General features: G+C 31.2%; 3 protein-coding genes across 3 annotated transcripts; 2 read left to right on the top strand and 1 right to left on the bottom strand.

Annotated features, from left to right (window-relative positions):
* Positions 1–824: 824 nt before the first annotated feature.
* Positions 825–3680, bottom strand: LOC100306609 (uncharacterized). Its single transcript, NM_001250554.2, is given in 4 exon segments — positions 825–1142; positions 2209–2375; positions 2644–2745; positions 3535–3680. Coding segments are annotated over 4 exon segments (501 nt in total). The 5' UTR covers positions 3659–3680; the 3' UTR covers positions 825–1034.
* A 2212-nt stretch (positions 3681–5892) lies between these two features.
* LOC100802520 (protein FAM91A1) lies at positions 5893–13320 on the top strand. Its single transcript, XM_003518405.4, has 10 exons — positions 5893–6020; positions 7326–7443; positions 7872–7968; positions 9035–9141; positions 9508–9630; positions 9923–10076; positions 10400–10460; positions 10559–10941; positions 11270–12881; positions 13074–13320. Exons 1-10 carry the CDS (start codon positions 5893–5895, stop codon positions 13318–13320), a joined length of 3030 nt encoding a protein of 1009 aa, XP_003518453.1.
* Positions 13321–16009: 2689 nt separating this feature from the next.
* LOC100820141 (plant UBX domain-containing protein 4) lies at positions 16010–18655 on the top strand. Its single transcript, XM_003519409.5, has 4 exons — positions 16010–16551; positions 16791–17082; positions 17969–18064; positions 18173–18655. The coding sequence occupies exons 1-4, from the start codon at positions 16097–16099 to the stop codon at positions 18554–18556; spliced, it is 1227 nt and encodes a 408-aa protein (XP_003519457.1). The 5' UTR covers positions 16010–16096; the 3' UTR covers positions 18557–18655.
* The last annotated feature ends 823 nt before the right edge of the window (positions 18656–19478 follow it).

The following is a 19478-nucleotide window of genomic DNA, read 5'->3' as shown; positions in this document are numbered from 1 at the left end:
TTACATGTATTAAAATACTATTAAATCATATTAATCAAGATCAGCACAAAACTATAATAAATACATGAATGAGTTTTAAACTTGAATTTTATGCAAAATAAATAAATATATAAATTTAAACTCTAAATTAACTTATTTATAAAATATAATTTTCAATTAAATTCATCCATAATCATTTAAATGTACTAACCTAATTATATAATTTTGATACCATTTTAAATAATAATTTTCACATTAATAGTAAACTAAATAATATTTAACTATGCTTGATTTTATTTTTTAAAAAAATAAGGTACATTAAAGTATATATTTTACAAAATAACTAAAAAAATTTATAATATTATATATTAAAATTTCCTAAGACATTATTATTATATATAATAAAATAGTAGATATTATATGACCATTATTACTTAAATAAACAATAAATTTTAATATATTTAATTTTAAGATAAAATTAACTCAACTAAAAATATAATTAATCAACTTTCTCATTAATAATATAATTATTTTTAATATAATACAAAATATTTAAAATTATTGTTTTTATTTTTATCTATATATAATTAAAAAAAGACCCGTGCAAACCCACTGGTTCAAAGTCTACTTCTCATTAAATCAAATTTCATTACTTGTAACTCATGGGTGGGTGAATACCATTAAAAGGTTTTAAAAAAATTCACTTACACGTACTTAATCCAATCATTAATGTAACTTAGCTCACTTAAAACCTAAATAGTAAATCATCCTCTTAAATTGGTAACAATTTAGGGGTTGGAGGGAGGGGATCCAAGTTAATAGTAATTTGCACCGGCTATTAGGATTTTTAGAAGTCCAAATTTATTGAAGACAACAATACAAAATAGATGTGACAATCACTTCTCGTAGGGCTATTTATACCATTATTGGGTGCGAAAAAGCATCATTCATAGCCCACAGCATTGCACTCAACTAGTACACACTAAAACTACACCCTAAACAAAAGTAATACGCAAAGTTGAGGTAGCATCTAGGAGCAGTTTTGCGCTGGACAGTTAGATAGCAGACACTGAAGATTTAGAACCGATTTTGAAGGGAAAGATGATGCAAGTTAACAGCTTGTCGTTATGATCCTTAAAATTCAGCTTCACATTATAGGTGCCCTGCATAAGTAGCACGATTAAATAATTAGGCAAAGAACCCATTGTGTTAAATGTTCAAGGTAAAACAGATACGTTGTAAATCAGAAATTCATTGAAGACCATAACAAGAACAAGCTGAGGAATGCAGGAATGACATATATCATAACATGCGGTTATCAAGGAAAAACTGATCTAATAGTTGCTTGGAGTAATTAGTAGCACATTTAGCTACAGGAGTTATAGTTCAAATGGCCCTTGATTAACAAATAACAATCAAAATTTGTGCTTGAGTTGTAATGATATATAAGAGCTCCAACAGTTTATGTATAGACGAAACCAGTAAAAGGGGAGGAGGAAACATCAAATTCTTTTGATCATGATAGCTTAATATCGTTGTCACTTCTACAACTTGTTACTAGGACTCTTCAAAAAGTATTAGAGAACCAAATTAAACCACCAACTAAATTGAATTGAGAGTTAGAAAACCAAACAATTTTCATCAGTGAACGGAACAAAGAAATAGTATGGTTCAATTTGGGAGAGAACCATTTTCCAGTTTGGTTCAGAGAGAACCATGTTCCAGTTTAGTTTGGTTTAGTTTCCTGTGCTGAACCAAACCATGATTGATCCAAAAGTATTATGAACCAAACAGATCCATGAACCATTAAGGGTTCAAAAACCGAAACATTTTTACTGGTGTACTGAACCAAAGAAATAGTTCATGTGAAACGTTTTCTAGTTCAGTTCGGACTAACCGTTTTCTGGTTCCCTTCATTTTTCTGTATTAAACCGTGAACAATACTACTTCTTAGTTATTACCATTATTCACATCACAATATGTTTTGCTTTTTAACAGCTAAAAACCAGAAAGGGGAATTAGTAGTGCAGGTTTGCTTTGCAAATGCCCAATAATGCCATAATGAGAAAATGAGTTGATGCCTTGCCAAGTAAGTTCATAGATTTGAAGAGGTCCCAATCCCATACAGATGTCAAGGGAACACAGACTTTATTTTGTTGATAGGATAATATTCTCAGATTAGCCACAGAACTGTGAATATATTTGGTAAAGTGGGAAGTGGAAACTAACTGGTGGGGTAACCGGAGGCAATAATTCGGTGTGAACGAGCACAAAGTTGCCTGCAGGTACTGGGCATGGTGCTTCCTCACAGAGATCATGGAGAAATGTAGCAGGTTGTGCTTCTATTCCAGCATAAGAAATTTCATATAACAAGTCCCCGCTTTGAATTGGTTCAGCTGCATCAATAATAGGTACAATCTCCACTCATTAGTAATGTAAGTTAATAGGTCAAAATCTAAACATAAAAGCTTTATACTAACAAAAAGAAAAGCTTATTATGTTTGTACTTTGTACTTATACATGACTAGTTTTTAAAAAACAAGTTCTTTTCGGAATTTTTTCATGTTAAGCAGCTCATGCAAACATAATGTATTACAAGAATAACATATATATAAATAAATAAATACAATGGCAAAATATTATAGAAATTGAGTCAACACTCACGAGTATAAGCTGGGATCTTAAAGGTGAATGGCACTCCTCTCTCCACGGGGTCAGGCAATATTTCCACTCCACTCACCTTCACAGCATAGTCTGCATTCTTTTCTGCATAGCATAAAATTCAAATCAATACAGAAAGAGCTAACAAACCAAGTGATACAAGCACCAAAAACCACTAACCAGACAGGTAACTTAAGATTTACATATTGAAAAGCAGCATTTTAGAGTTTCCTAAATAAAGACAAATCCGCTAAAACATTTGGGAGTTAGAGGACCGTACCACATCACAGTGACAGCAGAAATGGAGAAGTATAAATTAAAAAATAAAAATAAAAATAAAACTAATTCTGCTATAGGCTATAGCTAGGCTTAAAATATAAAGAAATAATTAAATCAAATAGAAATAATTTATCAGAACACTTATAAATTTCTTAACTACTACGGCTGAAAAATAAGAAAACAATTGGAAATGGTAAATTACACAGATAACCTTTACATTTTTGCTCAATTCAACCATTCCGTTTCTAATTAAACAAAAAAAAAAAAAAAAAACTAATGTTTCAATTTCAAATTCATTTACCCGTTGTCATCATGCGATGCGCACATGACAACTTTTTTATTCCCCTAACCCTAACTTATTTGAAAATAAAAAAAAACCAAAAGCAAGATGCCATGGGTCCTCTGTTAGGTATTCCCTTGATGGCTTAAGTTAACCATATTTTACCGTTTCTCGTTAACTAAGAGCATTGCAAATGGCAGAAGAACCCATTACAGAGTGGAATCTCACATTGAAAGCTCACTATTTTTCCATAACTAAGATGGGGCATGAAAGTTGAATGAAACAAAATGATGAACTAAAATAAAATGAAGAGTAAAGGTAGTTTAGTTAGCTACCACAGTACTTGAAAGTGGGAGCTGGAGCATGAGATTGAGCTTGAGCACGAAACGCAGAAAGAAGCAAAGTGATGGGCGATAGGCATAAAAGGAAGTAAAGAGCGGAAGCAGAGTTAGACGCCATGGTTATGGATGTGGAATGCGCCACCTTTGGCATCATATATACATCAATAATAAATTAATATTAGTATCGAAAAAAATCAATAAATTAATACTAACGTGTGTTGCGTGCAACGTATGAAGGTTATTATCGATTATTTAATTGATATCATATACCAACATAAAAAAAAACCATATATTATAATAAAAAATGTTAAATCGTAATGTACATCTCGAGGTTTTTAAATTCTTCATTTTGGTTTCCGATTCATTGACTATTGACTAATAATTATGATATATTAAATTAATTATAAATTAAATTAATTATAAATTAAATAAAATTTATTAATCACTAAAAGACTTTGATAAAAAAAACTATTAACCTAATGTGAGATTTGATGGAACTATGTGTAGTACTACAAGTAGAAAATATGTTTGGAGAAAAGAAGAGGACATAATATTATAAAAAATTATAATTAATAATTTTTTATAATTAATAATTTTTGATTAATTTATAATTAACTCGATAACTCAATTAATTAAAATAAATGTTTAATAATTCATAAAAGAATCAAAATTATCAATTTATAAAAATAGAAAAACAAAATAGAACAATTAAAACCCAAAAAAAAACTAAAATCATAAATTTAAGAAATTAAGAAAATCAAAATTATAATTTAACTTAAAAATTGTAAAATAACCTTTTGGTTTGTATAATATAAGATGTTTTCTAATTAAATATTTTAAATATTTTTTATTTTATTTTAATCTCCACGGTCAGGGAATCGAGGTTAAGGTGATATAACAATCACTTGCCTGCCACCTTATCAAAGAAACTCGGAGGAAAGTTGCAAGTATACATTATTTTTTAAAATCATTTTTTAAAATTTATCACCAATTAGTCTGATTTTATGTTTTTAACATGTGAGGATTTTAAAACATAATTATTTATCAAATAAAATTACATATAATTCTTTAATTATATTCTCACATGACATAATAAATTAATGGACTATCAAGACTTTCATATATCATAATATTTTATTTCTCTAAAATTTAGTGTACATAATCGTTGGGTTAATATTAAAATATTGATTAAATTATAATTTTGATCTCTATAATTCTTAATTCCTAATTTTAGTCTTTTTATTATTTTTCTCTGAGTTTGGTTTACTAATCTTTAAAAATTTATAATTTTGATTCAATTTTCAATTTTGGATACATTTTATATTTATATTTTATATTATTTACAATTTTAGTCCTCTTTTTTTTCATGATATTGGCCTACCAATTTTTAAAAATTCATAATTTTGGTTTAATCTTTTGTATATATTTTTTCTTTTATTTTTATATTTTAACTAATTAAATTATTTATTTATGATACATTAAGTCTAAGCTTTAATTAGACAAAAAAAAACATATGCAAAATTGAGAATAAATTAAAATTGTGAATTTTTAAAAATAAAGGATCAAAATCGTAGGAAAAAAACCAAAGGATCAAAATTGTAGATTAGAAATTATAGGTGATAAAAATTACAATTTAACCTAAAACATTTAATCATTATATAATAAAATTTAATAGATATAAAATATTAAAAAGTGCAATTTAATTTAAAATTACTCTTAAGATAACTTTATTGATTCTCGTGATAACTATATTTTAGAGCTTACTTTTTATGTGCGGAAATGACAGAGAATTTTTACATGTACAAGTTAATAAATTATGGTACAGAAATATGTTGATGGTCTACTTTCTGGATATTTTAATATATTTTTTATAAGCATTTAGTTTTTATTACCATGACACCTAAATGTTTTGCAATTAGGAGCTTTTACGAATCTAGCTCCTAAGATCGCTCTCTTGAAGAAAAAGAAAAGTTGTGCAGATTCCAATTCTTAAACCATGAAGCCAAATCCAACACCTTCACCATACATCAGGTCTTTTACCTTTCATCTGCATTCCCTCATTTTATCTTCCATTATACATATCACTATATCGCTTCTCAATGTTACATGATCATTTTACATCTCGTTCAGATCTCCATAATTTGATGTTACAATCATTCAATTTAATTCAATTCTTCGTTGTCTGTTATTGTTTTATCATGCAATTGGTTTCAATTTTGCGGATGTAAAGCTATCAACGAATATGTCTTGGAATGCAAGCTTACAATGTTGATGAATTATGAATGCTTTAACACTTTTTCCTTGTTTTTTTTTTATCTTTCAGAAATGGTGGTGTTTAACGGGTAGTGAAAAATGCAACGAGCTCCGGTAACTGCCGAGGAACATTTGTTGGAAAAAGCGGTTAAGGAAGAATGTGCATGGGAGAATCTTCCTAGGCGACTTCATCCAATTGTTCCATCAAAGGAAGAATGGCACAAAAGGTTTAAAATAGCTTCCATTAACTAGTGTACTTTTATATTATCATGATTCGTTATTTAATCTTATAATTAGTGCTAAGTAGTTAATAGTTACCCTGTTAGTTATCGTTGTTAATATAATGATTAAGGAGATGCATGGAAGAGCTTTTATGGAGTTTTATTTAGACTTGTTAAAATAGTTTAATAGCGTATGACTTTTACAACAAAAAAAAGTTTATTTCAATACGTTTTCTTGCGAAGCTCATGAAGGTGAGTTATTTTTGGCTTAGTTCAATAAGTTTCAGGTCAAAATTATGACATAAGCTCTCATGTCCCAATAGTTTATTGAATAGCACTCACTTAACATTGCATTTATCATTTAAACTATTTAGCTAAATATACTCAAATTTTTAATTTAAAGTTACTATTTAACATTGCATTTCTTCTAGTCATTAGAAAATTCAAAACTATTAGGGATTAGGGGGTGGATCTTAGAGCCCACGTAACTTTGAGATAGCATTGCAATTGCACACTTGGCATCTCTATTGTGTTTGATCTTCTCATGCCCTTTTTTGGGTTGTTTATTTATTATTGACGTTTTGAAGAGCTTGGTGAGCTTTTGTGCACTTTTTAGTAACTCTCATTATAATACAACTTCTTCAAAGAAGTTTTATTATAATTTTGCTTTTTGTAATATAAACAAAATCAAACCGTACTAGACTGCTACTTATTATCAAGCTTCCTTTCATCTCCTAGGTTTGTGTATGTGTGAAAATGTGAGATTACACACAACTTCTCAAGTTGCATCAATGAAATTGTGGTACCAGAGACACTCATGAAGATTTTTATGTTTTTTTATCAATAAATATTAATTTGCTAGAATATTAGTTATGTTAACAGGAAATTAAACCTGTGATCTTGTCTCTTTTTCTTTTTCTCTTAACCATCTAATCTTCCTTATATCTTCATTTTCATGTGTGTGATCCATTTTCAAAAAGGATCTTTTTATTTTTGGTTGCAAGAAACGTATCTTGTAACTGCAGAAGTGGAATAAAATTGTTTAGAAATGATGAAAGCTTTTAATTTTAAAGGCTGTAGTCCTGCAGTACCTTTAACTAAAAACTCAATATTTATCCCCAAGAATGAGAGCTAATTCTCATTTATGAGTTTTTTTTTTCTACTTTTAAATTAGGTTCTCATAAGTCATAAGGTGATACTCTCCATTCATTTCATGGCTTATGTGTTCTTTTCTTGAATGTTTTTTTCCCATTAAATACATAATTATAATATTGCCTTTTTCTATTTTTAGACCATGTAAATTTTATGCAGGATAATTAAATACTGCATAAGGAAGAGACTTCAATGGAGTAGTTGTTTTGCTCGCAAAGTTTGTAAAGAAAATGAATATTATGAAGACATGATGCGCTACTTGCAGAAGAATCTAGCTGTATGTGTTGTACAGAACGTTTGTTACTCTGCTTAGTTTCTCCTACTTAAATATGAAATTGTATATCAAATGCGCTATTACAAAACTTCAAATGCATATTTTCTTATCCAAGTGAGGGGATCATAAACCTATAAAAAAATTGTGAAATAAATTTAAGCTTATTGTGTTTCGAAACTGAATTGTGATGTTATAATTTAAAAATAAAATAAAAAACTCTTAATTTAATGTCTTTAGTTTTAGGATAAGGTTGTCATAAATAGTTTAATCATATTACCTTTTGATTTTATGAAAGATAATTGTTTATCTTCATACTTGGTATTTAAGAACTCTAGATATAACTAGCATTTTCTGGATGTTAGGTAGCACTCTCACGTTTTGTTTATTGTTTTAGGACATCTGGCATTTAATGCGCATGTTCTTACTTGCAGCTATTTCCCTATCATCTGGCGGACTATGTATGCCGTGTAATGAGAGTGTCATCTTTCAGATATTATTGCGATATGATTTTTGAAGTAATGAAAAATGGTAACTTCATTATTTGCTTGCAGTTGCAACTAAGTTGATTCTATGAATATTATGCTTAACTCTTGTTCTACATCCTATATATATATATATAACTCTTGTTGTACATAACATGGAATTGAGGTATTTTCTTTTTGTGAATATTACTTTACAGAGAAAAAACATGTTGTGCCCACCAATTACGAGTATATAATATTGTGGCATTTGCTTTTGCACTAAGTTTTAGTTAATTTACATTAGAAAATATCTCATGTATTCAACATTTTTTTTTAAATTCAAGTAAAATTTAAAAAATAAATTAAAAGAAAAAAATAAGATATGCGTAACTAAAGTTTGGATTTAAAATTTAAATGTGAAGAGTAATGTTTTTATAACTCAACTAGTCTTTGAATCAATCAAGATACTAGTTCAAATTTAAATAGTCTAATTGTGGTTGAACTGTGATTGAATTAATATTAATAAAATCATAATTAAATAATACATAAATGAAATAATTGGAGGGGCAGGAAGTAATATTAGAGAAACATAAAACATCATATCATTACTTTACAACACTAAAAACTAAAAACTAAACATTTTATAGGTTCATAGCATTTAAAGTACACACTAAAATTCAAATTAAATATATCATAATAATTAGGTCTAAGTTTCAACTATATACAACAATGTTCATTAGCAATAACAATGAACCTTAGGTTCATTTTTCATTGTTTTTAAGGGAAAAAAATAAAAGGACTTTTAATTAAGTATTTCTCATTTATCTGTTATGAACTGAGTTTTTGTTGGTTTTGACTGATTTTTGACCAATTTTTTTTTGTTTTTTTTACCGATTCTTCATTTAATGTCGCATTCTTTAAAAGAGAGTAGAGAAAGAGATTAAAGCTTCTTTGATTTGATATTTTTTTTTATTGTTATAATTATATCATGATGTATAGGAATCTCATATTATACTTATTACTTTTTTTTTTATAGTTTTAACATTGGAGGTAGATAAATATGTAGAGTAGCAAATGTATGCTTGGTGTAAGCTAGCTTTTAAGAATTTACTGCTTGTTTTAATTATTTGCAGAGCAACCTTATGACCGCATCCCAAATTTTAGTGCTGCAGATGCTTTAAGACTTACAGGAATTGGGAGAAATGAATTTATTGATATAATGAACAAGTGCAGATCAAAGGTACTGTAAAGACTTTCCTACATTTACACATAAAATAAATCTTCAATACTTTGGATTGCATGTATTTTATTGTATGCACATTTGTGTTTTTTTAAACCTTTTGTAGAATATAAAACCAGTATAATTAGAGAAGTTGCATAAAGATAAGTAGAATTTGGAGAAAGGTGGTTTCTTCCAATCATGCAACAAGCATGGTGAACCATTATATCAATTTGAATTATCTTTCTGTTTTATCTTTATACATTTTGAATTTGAATTTGCATTATAGTCTCAGCTAGTTTTGGTTATGGCATTATTATCAAAGGAAGGCTTGCAAATTTTTATGATTCTTGTCTCACCGGTCAATTGCTCTTTTGGAATATACAGAAAATAATGTGGAAACTGAACAAGTCAATAGCAAAAGAACTTTTGCCTACTCAACCTGTGGATTTTCCAATTGAACCGTGGTGGGAAGTTTGTCTTGTGAACCTTACCTTGGAAGAATTTAAGGTGGGGTATGTCCTTCACCCTTATAAAATAGAGGAGGTTCACTTATTATGCTATTCATTGGCAATGAAAAATAGCTTCTGGAAAATTCTAATAAGACACCATTTATACACTCTTCAATGCGAAATCTCATATTATACTAATACAGACTGAGCCCAGGTTATTTGGTGGGATTAGTATGAAACTTTATCCAATAAAATAAAAGAATTGTAAGACCATAATGGGACCAATGGAAATCCTAATATTCCTCATAACTTTTTGTCGATTTATTCTCACCTTTTCTTTTACTTTATAGAAATTGTCAAAGGAGGAAATGGCCACAATAGACAAAGTTTGCATGGAAGAAGCAAATTCATTTGTCATGTTTGATCCTGACATTGTAAGGGGTCTTTGCAAACGGGGACTGGTCTATTTTGATGTTCCAATTTATCCTCAAGATCGGTTTAAAGGTTTGTTGTATGAGTTTATGTAATGTTTTATTTGAAAGTTTGATCAAGTTTTATTTTAAAATAACCCTATTAGGTCAAGTTTGATCCTTAGCATCAAATATTTCAACTTGAATAAAGACTTGTAGCAAAAAGTTGCTAGCATGAGCTCGTACAAAAATATGTAAAAATCAATCAAATTTAGTGTATGAAGCAAAAAAAAAAAACCATAGAGATTGAATTAGGCCACAGAAGCCCAATACGAATTCATATATGCAATACATCATTTTCAAAAGTTGTCTCTTATAAATGTGATTTCAATAATATTTATGTTTATGGTGGCTCAGTTTCCCGGCTTGAAGGTTTTGTTTCCAACAGGGAGCAGTCTTATGAAGATCCTATTGAAGAGTAAAGTAGTTATTTCAGTTTGTGTGTTTCCAGATTCTTGTTCAAATAGCTTATATTTCCATATAGTTTGACCCTAATGCTAGAGCTATTTCTTTCAGGTTGTTGTATGCAGTTTTTGTAGTTTCAAATGAAAATGTAACAGTTAGAGACTTGGCAACAACCCTACAAGCTGACTTGTCACAGTTGCAAGCTGCTGCTGCTTTTGTGTGTCGATTGGGATGGGCAACAAAAGTAGTTGATCCAGAATCTATTATTGGAGATTCAACTATACTAGCATCACCTGTGGCAAGTTCAACTAGTGATGAAGATGCTTTTGTTGCTATTCAAAATTATGAGAATACCCTTTTTGATAATGACTCTATTCAACAAGGGGATGCTTCAGCTTCAGGGAACCATGGACCTCGTTCTTCCTACACTCGTGTTGCTTTCATAGTTGATGCTAATATTACATCCTATCTTATGATGGGATCTGTTTCACCAGGTTTATACCCTTCACTCCTAGCCTCTTGAAGCTTAAATTATTCACTGTAGTTTTTTTTCTCATATTTATATTATTCTTAAAGGAAATTTGGATAAATTTCTCTACTAATACTCAAGAAGAAAATAAAATTTTGGCTACTCATTATGACTTGTTAGTTGTTACTTAATATTTTTTAAATTCTGGTTTTTCAACATGCCAAATGGCGTCATATGATCCATGTAGTCGAATTCACCTAATAGGATAAGGCTTTGTTGTTGTATTATGACTTGTTGTATGTCTCAAAATTGGTTTGTGCGTTTGACTAAATCATACTTGCCAAACTTTGCAGGCCTGAAATCTCATGCTGTTACACTCTATGAAGCAGGGAAGTTGGGTTACGGCAGCATTGCTGATCTATGCAAGGATCTTAGTACCTTGGAGGGTGCAACATATGAGGGAGAATTACAGGAATTTGCTAACCACTTATTTAGTCTACGTTGTGTCTTAGAGTGTCTACAATCTGGTGGAATAGTTACCAACATAAAAGAAGAGGGAAGTTCTGATAAACTGAGTATGATTACCTCAAGTAATGATGGGCCAAGTTCTGAGATAGCTGAAAGTTCTTGGGTTGATAAATCAGGAGATTGTAGTATTTTAGAAGCTGTGATAAATAACGAGGATTTAATAAATTATGATTCAGAGAAGCTCGTGGAGGCTTCTATTTACACCGAACGTGTTTCTAGTGGAATAGATGATGAAACTCGTTCCATTACTTTGGAAGATGGCAGTGATCACATTCACGAAGCTGACAAGTCAAACACAAAATTTGATAGTAATGAGAAATTAGAAGTATTTGAAAGTGCAGATGTTAAGACAGAAATGCTAAAAAGGACAAAAAAATATCGTGTAGACCTTCTTCGCTCTGAAAGCTTGGCTTCTCTTGCACCGGCAACTCTTGATCGTTTGTTTCTTCGTGATTATGGTATAGTTGTGTCCATAGTGCCTCTTTCTCATTCATCAATTCTTCCTAGACCAACAGGTCCAGTTCATTTTGGTCCTCCCACATATTCTTCTATGAGTCCTTGGATGAAATTGGTTTTATACTCAACTGCAGGTAGTGGCCCTATATCAGTTGTTCTGATGAAAGGACAGTGTCTGCGCTTGCTTCCTGCACCATTGGCTGGTTGTGAGAAAGCCCTTATATGGTCTTGGGATGCTTCCACAACAGGAGGGTTAGGAAGGAAGCTTGAAGGAAAGTTGGTGAAGGGCAGTATCCTCTTGCATTACTTAAACTCACTTCTTAAACATTCAGCTGTGTTGGTGCTGCCTCTTAGTAGGTGTGATCTTAATGAATATGGAAAATTGATTACTTTGGATATCCCTTTGCCCTTGAAGAATGCTGATGGATCAATTCCCTCTGTAGGAAAAGAGTTAGGACTAAATGAAGAGGAAGATTCTAAGTTGAATTCTTTATTGGCCAATTTGGCTAACAAAATGAAATTGTGGACTGTTGGTTATATTAGACTATTGAAATTGTTTAATGGAGGAACAAAATCAGACCAGTTTTCTTCAGAAGAGAAATATGAATGGGTGCCATTGAGTGTGGAATTTGGAATGCCACTATTTAGTCCAACGTTGTGCAATAGTATATGTAGAAGGATAGTTTCATCGGAGTTGCTTCAATGTGGTTCATTTGGTGAACACTATGATGCAATGCAAAACTTAAGGAAAAAATTGCATGATATTTGTGATGGCTACCAATCAACAGGTCCCATTACAAAGCATCTTTACCAAAAAGATCAAGCTTTTGGACAGCCTATGGACCCTGCCAGTGGAAGATGGAATTCACTTATGGATCTTTCTCCCTTTTCAGACGTATTAAGTGTGCGCCAAAGGCTAAAACTTGCTAATCGACAACATTGCCAAAATGAAGTTTTGAGATGTGATGGCAGTTTTCTTAGGTTTGTTGCTAAATTTCTATTAATTCAATGCTTAAATTTGTTTAATGTTTTTTGTTGGATAAAGTTATACTAGCAATATCTTGGCAAACAATAATCAAAAAGATTTTTTTTTTTTCTGTATGACTCATAATCGTGATTTTCTAATCATCCACAAGTCTCAGGAAGTGTCTACTATTGAATGGTGCATTGCAGATCATACACATTAACTCCTGCTCATGAAGCTGCTACAGAACCAATTAAAGAATCCCATGAAGCCAATACGATAAAAACTGAACCAGAAGAAAATGATAGTAAAGAAGCAATCCTTCCTGGTGTTAATCTTATTTTTGATGGTTCTAGGTTGCTTCCATTTGATATAGGCACTTGTCTCCAAGCTCGGCAACCTATATCCTTAATAATAGATGCAGCTGCTGCCTCAACATATGCACCATTCAAATAGTCATGAAGTCATTAATGCTTATAGGTTACTCCACTTCAGATGCAATTGCACTGTCTCACTTGAGCTTAGGTTGAAGGTAAAGGTTCATTTCTTTTTGATTGGTGTTTGTGTGTTTTACCTGTTCAGTGTCACTTCTATGTATTTTGTAAGCATTACTACTGAAACAATGGATGTTGTTTCTATTTCAGATTTTGCTAGATCAAGAAATTCAACATTATCTAAAGCTGTGAAAAGGGGAAAATACGAAACAATCCTTAAACAAAATATATATATATATATATATATATATATATGATAGGATTTTTTTCTTTTGCTTCATGTAATTTTTTTTTATCAATCAAGCGTTAATTGTTAATTTGTTAATTTTTATTAATAGGAGAGATTTGAACCAATAACTTATCCCTCCTCTTTTCATGTCGCATGTATTAAGAAGGACATAAAGTCACCTTTGCCTTAAATTTCAACAAAACATAGTCATTGGAAACTTTTTTTTTTTTTCATCTTACATGATGTGAACAAATTTTCTTTTATTTCAATGGCTCCTGGGAGTGTTCATGGATCAGGTAGGTTTGGGTAGGTTTGGGTTTGGGTTTAGAAAAAAATAAAATCTAAATTGATTGATTTTAATTAGTTCGATTGAGTTTGGATTTCAGATTTTTTTATCTAATTCGAACCAAACAAATTGATGTTAAATAGATTGGTTTAGTTCGGATCATCAGATATCCGATAAAAAATTTAAAAATTTTATCCAAAAATTAATAAATAATTGTGAATATACATCAAATTAACAAATCCACTATGAAAAAGTCTGGAGGTCAAAATTGTATTGTGAATGTCAACTAGGTGCGAGTCCGAAAGAGGCTCAACAACGTTAGTGACCATCCTGAGGATGCCAAACAACAACCAGAGAAGGCTAGATAAGTAAGTATGTGCCACATCCTTTCAGGAACATGTGAGAAAGGAATACAAAGTGAGTTTCTCTTGGTGTATATGATGAACATAAAACTTAAAAAAAATATACAAAATGACATAAAAATATTTAGTAACTTCAACATTTAAAAAATAATATATATATATATATATATATATTTTATTTGATTCAGATTTAAAAATTCTCAATCCAATATCTAAACTAATTATCACCGATTCTAATTGATATGATTCAAATTAAATCCAAATTAAAAAAATCTAAATTAATTTAATTAATTTGATTTACATCGTCCGATCCGTCATGTTGATATGAAGTGATGAATACCCTAAAATGGCTTCCTTGTTTATTGTCCGTGTGTAATATCTATTGCCTTATGCTTTTGTAACCAAATTAAGGAATGCCATGGTATGATCGTAAAGCACCACATGTAATTAACAAGTATAAGTTGTGTATTGGTATCAGACATGTTGGATGATTAACCTACTTTAGATGCAAATTCTTTCCTTCAATTATAATAGACTTAAATTTTTTTTTTATTATAACAATTTAACCATTTTTTTTGTTTTTCGTTCTTATAATTTTTATTTTTTTATGTTACTCCATATAAATATGTTTGTTTTATTTTTTGTTCTTAAAATATTTTAGATAAAAAAATTTAAATAATAAAAAATATTATCTAAAACACTTAAAAAACGAAAAATAAAATAATATATTTTGAAATGACTAAAACGAAATCTTTTTTGCAGAATGAAAAAACAAATTGAATTATAGAGAGAAAAAAATATTTAAGTCATTATCATTCTACATGAAAATATCTTATATTTTATAATATCAGAAATTATTTGTTAATTTTAGTTTTAAGATTTATTTTTCTAAAATAAAAAAGTTATAATTAATAAAAAGATTTAAAAAGTTATAATGTAAAAAGGTGAGGTTTTCCTTTAATTTAAATAATAATCCAAGAGACATCTCGGATAAGTTTCAGGCCATATAATTAAAAAAAAAGTCAAATTATATGATCACGAACATTACCGAAAAACACATGTCAAAAGCCAGATAGTTTTATTCTCTTAAAAAAAGTCAGATAGATTTTCAAAATAATTACTTTAATGAATGAGAACAAAAATTGTGAGAAACGTAATTTTATTCTTTTAATTTTGATGAATACTTTTTTGAAAACAAATCTATTCTTAATATTGTCGAACATTAAATATAAAAACATCCTCTCAACACGAATTTGACCCTTAATTAATCACATGGTGGGGAGACTAGCCCTAAAAAATATTTATTTTATATAAAGTAAAATTTATAATAAATAATATTTTAAATATATAAATTATGTTTTAGATTTAAGATAAAAAAATCATGTGAAACGATATTATTTTAATTATAGCTATTTTATTCAAAAAGATATTGAAATCTAATTTAAAAATAACAGATTAAAACTTAAAAAAGAAAAATGGATAAAATAATAAAATACATACACAAAGATAAGATAAGAATGACTTGAGATGATCGTTTAAGAATAACTCTTAAAATGTTATCCATCATAAATCATTCCTAAAAATACTCTAACTTAAGATATGAATATTTACATTTACAGGGTAAGATAATTTTTATTTTTTAAAAAAAAGAAGAAGCTGCGTTAACGAAGATTGATACAGAGATGATTCGGGTTCCCAACAGTCCACGCAAGGTACCCGCTATGGGAGTGGAAGAAATAAAGCGAAAACTAAAAAGTCCAGAAAACGGTGTCGTATGTACTATGATTGCGTGGCAAGTGAGGTAGCGTGTATATATATATATATATCAACGTGGGGCACACAGAATGTGTGAGAAACAGAAATGGAAGGAGAGAAAGAAAATCCCGATGGTAACGCCGCTTTGGTGAACTCCTTCTGCGAAATCACTTCCTCTTCCAAGGAAGAAGCTCTTTTCTTTTTGGAGAGCCACAATTTCGACCTAGACGCTGCCGTTTCGACTTTCCTCGACAACGCCAACAACCCCCTCATCCCTCTCAACGACGACCTTGCCATTCCCAACCCCAACGCCGTTTCCCCTCCCTCAGATTCTCACTCTCCGGACTTCAACCCTTCTCGCTCGCCGTCTCCGTCTCCTTCGCCCACCCGCACCCCCTACGAGCTCCGATCCCGTAGGTCTCTCGGCAAGAAACCCTCCACCAGTCGCCAAGGCAAAATTCGCACCCTCGGCGATCTCAAACGCCCCTCCCGCGACGACGATGATTCCGGTTCCGATCCTGATTTCGAACCCGACGAGTACTACACCGGCGGCGAAAAGAGGTATCCATGTACTAATTGATTATATTAATTGTTGGGAAGTCGCTTTAATTTCGGTCACCTAGGGCCCACCTTAGTTGCGGTAAATGAGGTATGCTGGAGATTTCACATCGACCAAAATAGAATATAATCCCGTCGAGTTACTCCAAACCCACACTCTAAGAATACAATTGTGAGATAATAAGATCCAATGTGGCTTTTTTTGTTGTAATGTGTGTCTCTATGTTTGATATTGCTTGCAGTGGGATGCTTGTTCGAGATCCTACCAGAGGAAACAACAACAACAATTTGGATGATATTTTCGATCAAGCAAGGCAGGTTGCTGTTGATGCGCCCCCGGAGAATCCTCGAAGCTCTTCGAGGTCGAGAAGTTTTAGTGGCACGGCGAGGTTGCTCTCCGGAGAGACTGTGCCATCTGCTCCTCAGCGTGTAGAGGAGGTTACTCACACTGTCATTTTCTGGAGGAATGGATTCTCTGTCAATGATGGTCCTCTACGGAGGTTGGATGATCCGCAGAACGCACCGTTTCTGGAGGTAGTTTGCCATGACTTTTGCTTCCAAAAGCTCTTGTTTGTAGGCTTTTATATCCATATCTTATGGTATAAGTTAATGTTTATCTTCTGAGGGTGCATGTGCATTTTGGTAAATAGTTTAATTAAGTGTTTATTGAATAAGGATATGTTTATAAATTTTTTCTATATGCAGATTGAAGGAGAAGGAAAAATTAGAATTTAAACTTTGCTTATATGTAAGTTTTTAAAGAAGTTGGTGATATGGATTTTGGCCGCAACATCAAGGTTTTTTAAGTGTCTGCGGCCACAATTGCAGCCGCATTTGTTGTGATTTCCACAATATCAGGAGATTTTAATGAAACCGTGACTGCAGTTTATTACCTTGTACGTGTACATAAGTTTATTTATTGAAGTTCTCTCGTTTAACTTCTTGAAAAATTGATTTTGAGTTGTCCTGTTGTGCATGAGCTAATCTTAACTTATTAGAGAAGCTTAATTTATTTTACCTTTTTTATTTTCTCCTATGAAAGTCTATTGAAAAGTTTATCCAGATAGGGTTTAAGTGCTTATCAAATAAGCACTTATGTATATGTTATAAGCCTTATTGAATGAAAGAGGAAATAGGGCTAACTTGTTTTCTTATAAGTTGTAAGTTATTATTAAAAGCTATATTGAATAACCTATTGAAATAAGCTTTCAAGTTTTTTTAAAAAAAGTTCATGAACATGTCAAGCTATTTTTATAAGCTCTTTCAAATATTTATGCAAGTGCTCAGGTCATAAAAATAACTTTAAACAAGCTCTTTCAAGTACTCTAAAGTTACTGCTTTCACCACTTGCAACTTGTGAAAGCTGTTAATGTCTTTTTCTGTAGAATTACATGCTTATTAGTTGTTTACCTTAATGTAGAGCATTAAGAAGTCTGAATGTCCCAAAGAGCTTGAACCAGCAGATAGGAGGACTGCTGTCCATGTCAACCTCACAAGGCGGGATGAAGACTACCCTGTATTCCCTTTTTTATTTTCTAGTCTGCTTTGGTTTTTTTTTTTCTTTATCTATCACCCTATCTAAGGTTTTTACCTTTTCTTTTTCCTTTTGCTAATATGTATGCAGGAACCAGTGAAGCCACGCCAACGTGCTTTTCAGGGCGTTGGAAGAACTTTAGGTAGCACCAGCTCCAGCAATGATGAACCTATTCAAACAACTGGTGCTTCACCAAATACTGCACCAATGCCAACAATGGGTTTAGTTGTAGATGAGTCGCAGCCAGTGACATCAATCCAGCTGAGGTTGGCTGATGGCACGCGCATGGTTTCTCGCTTCAATCACCACCATACAATCAGAGATGTTCGAGCATTCATTGACGCATCAAGACCCGGGGGAGTAAGAAGTTACCAACTGCAGACAATGGGTTTTCCTCCCAAACAACTCACTGATTTGGACCAGTCTATAGAACAAGCTGGTATAGCCAACTCAGTTGTCATCCAAAAGTTGTAGGTTGTTTACCAGATTCTATTTTTAGTCGACTTGAAATTACTATTTTTATGCTTAAACATTGATTGATCTACTTATATTTTATTAGTGAATTTGATAAAATGTTCGTTGTTAGGATATTCCATATCCCGAATTTGCTTTTATAAGAGAATTGTTGCGTCACTTGCGTGAATGGAGACAAAATTACTAGGAAAATTAGTGTCTAATGTTCGGCCACAATCACCCCGTAATTTTAATTTCTGGTTACAAGATCCCTCCACATTTTTCAGTATTGAATTGCTTTTGCAAATAGTTGTTTGTGAACCAAGGCAATTCAATCACAATATAGGGCATCATCACACGGATACCAGTGTCAATCAAGTTTGTGTTTGGTGAAAGTTGAATTGTCCATTAAGATTTGAATTTTGAATTGATTTACGATATCTGTGTTGCATACACATTTGCTTCTTAAAGTGGCCTACGCAGTTTTCCATCAAGTCTTGATATTAATTTTAAAATAGATTAATGATTTAAAGTATGAAGGTATAGATACACAATTTATTGCTTTCACAATTGCACAATTTATTCACACAAAAAAATGCACAATTTCATTTGATTGTGACCGCACTGTACAGTGCAATTCAAAATCGATGTCTGTGTGCGCGTGCGTGTTCAGTTTAAACTACCTTTTTTAGTTGTTAATTTTCTATTTTTCTATAGGATTCCTAATTAGGACTTTATTTAGGACTGTTCGATCATATTTTCCATATTTTCTACATAATGGATTCCCTAACCACTTAAACTTAGTCAAAGGTTGGTTTCTTTGTACTTGATTACAACGTGAGATTTTTCACTCGTATGTGAGGGAAAACTGCAATTGATTTTTAAACATAATTCGTGAAAAAGGTGTAAAAAGCGTGAAAGTAGATTATGTAGTTTACAAATA

Source organism: Glycine max, chromosome 2, assembly GCF_000004515.6.
Source record: "Glycine max cultivar Williams 82 chromosome 2, Glycine_max_v4.0, whole genome shotgun sequence".
NCBI classification, from domain to species: domain Eukaryota; kingdom Viridiplantae; phylum Streptophyta; class Magnoliopsida; order Fabales; family Fabaceae; genus Glycine; species Glycine max.
The sequence above is the reverse complement of the archived record's forward strand: the minus strand, read 5'-3'. Positions and strand labels throughout refer to the sequence as shown.

Coding starts and splice junctions, on each gene's coding strand:
- LOC100802520 (XM_003518405.4), top strand. CDS start 5,893: ATGCAACGAGCTCCGGTAACTGCCGAGGAACATTTGTTGGAAAAAGCG. Junction 7,444..7,871: donor ACTTGCAGAAGAATCTAGCT/GTATGTGTTGTA, acceptor TCTTACTTGCAG/CTATTTCCCTATCATCTGGC. Junction 10,461..10,558: donor TATGAAGATCCTATTGAAGA/GTAAAGTAGTTA, acceptor TATTTCTTTCAG/GTTGTTGTATGCAGTTTTTG.
- LOC100820141 (XM_003519409.5), top strand. CDS start 16,097: ATGGAAGGAGAGAAAGAAAATCCCGATGGTAACGCCGCTTTGGTGAAC. Junction 16,552..16,790: donor TACACCGGCGGCGAAAAGAG/GTATCCATGTAC, acceptor TATTGCTTGCAG/TGGGATGCTTGTTCGAGATC. Junction 17,083..17,968: donor AGAACGCACCGTTTCTGGAG/GTAGTTTGCCAT, acceptor ACCTTAATGTAG/AGCATTAAGAAGTCTGAATG.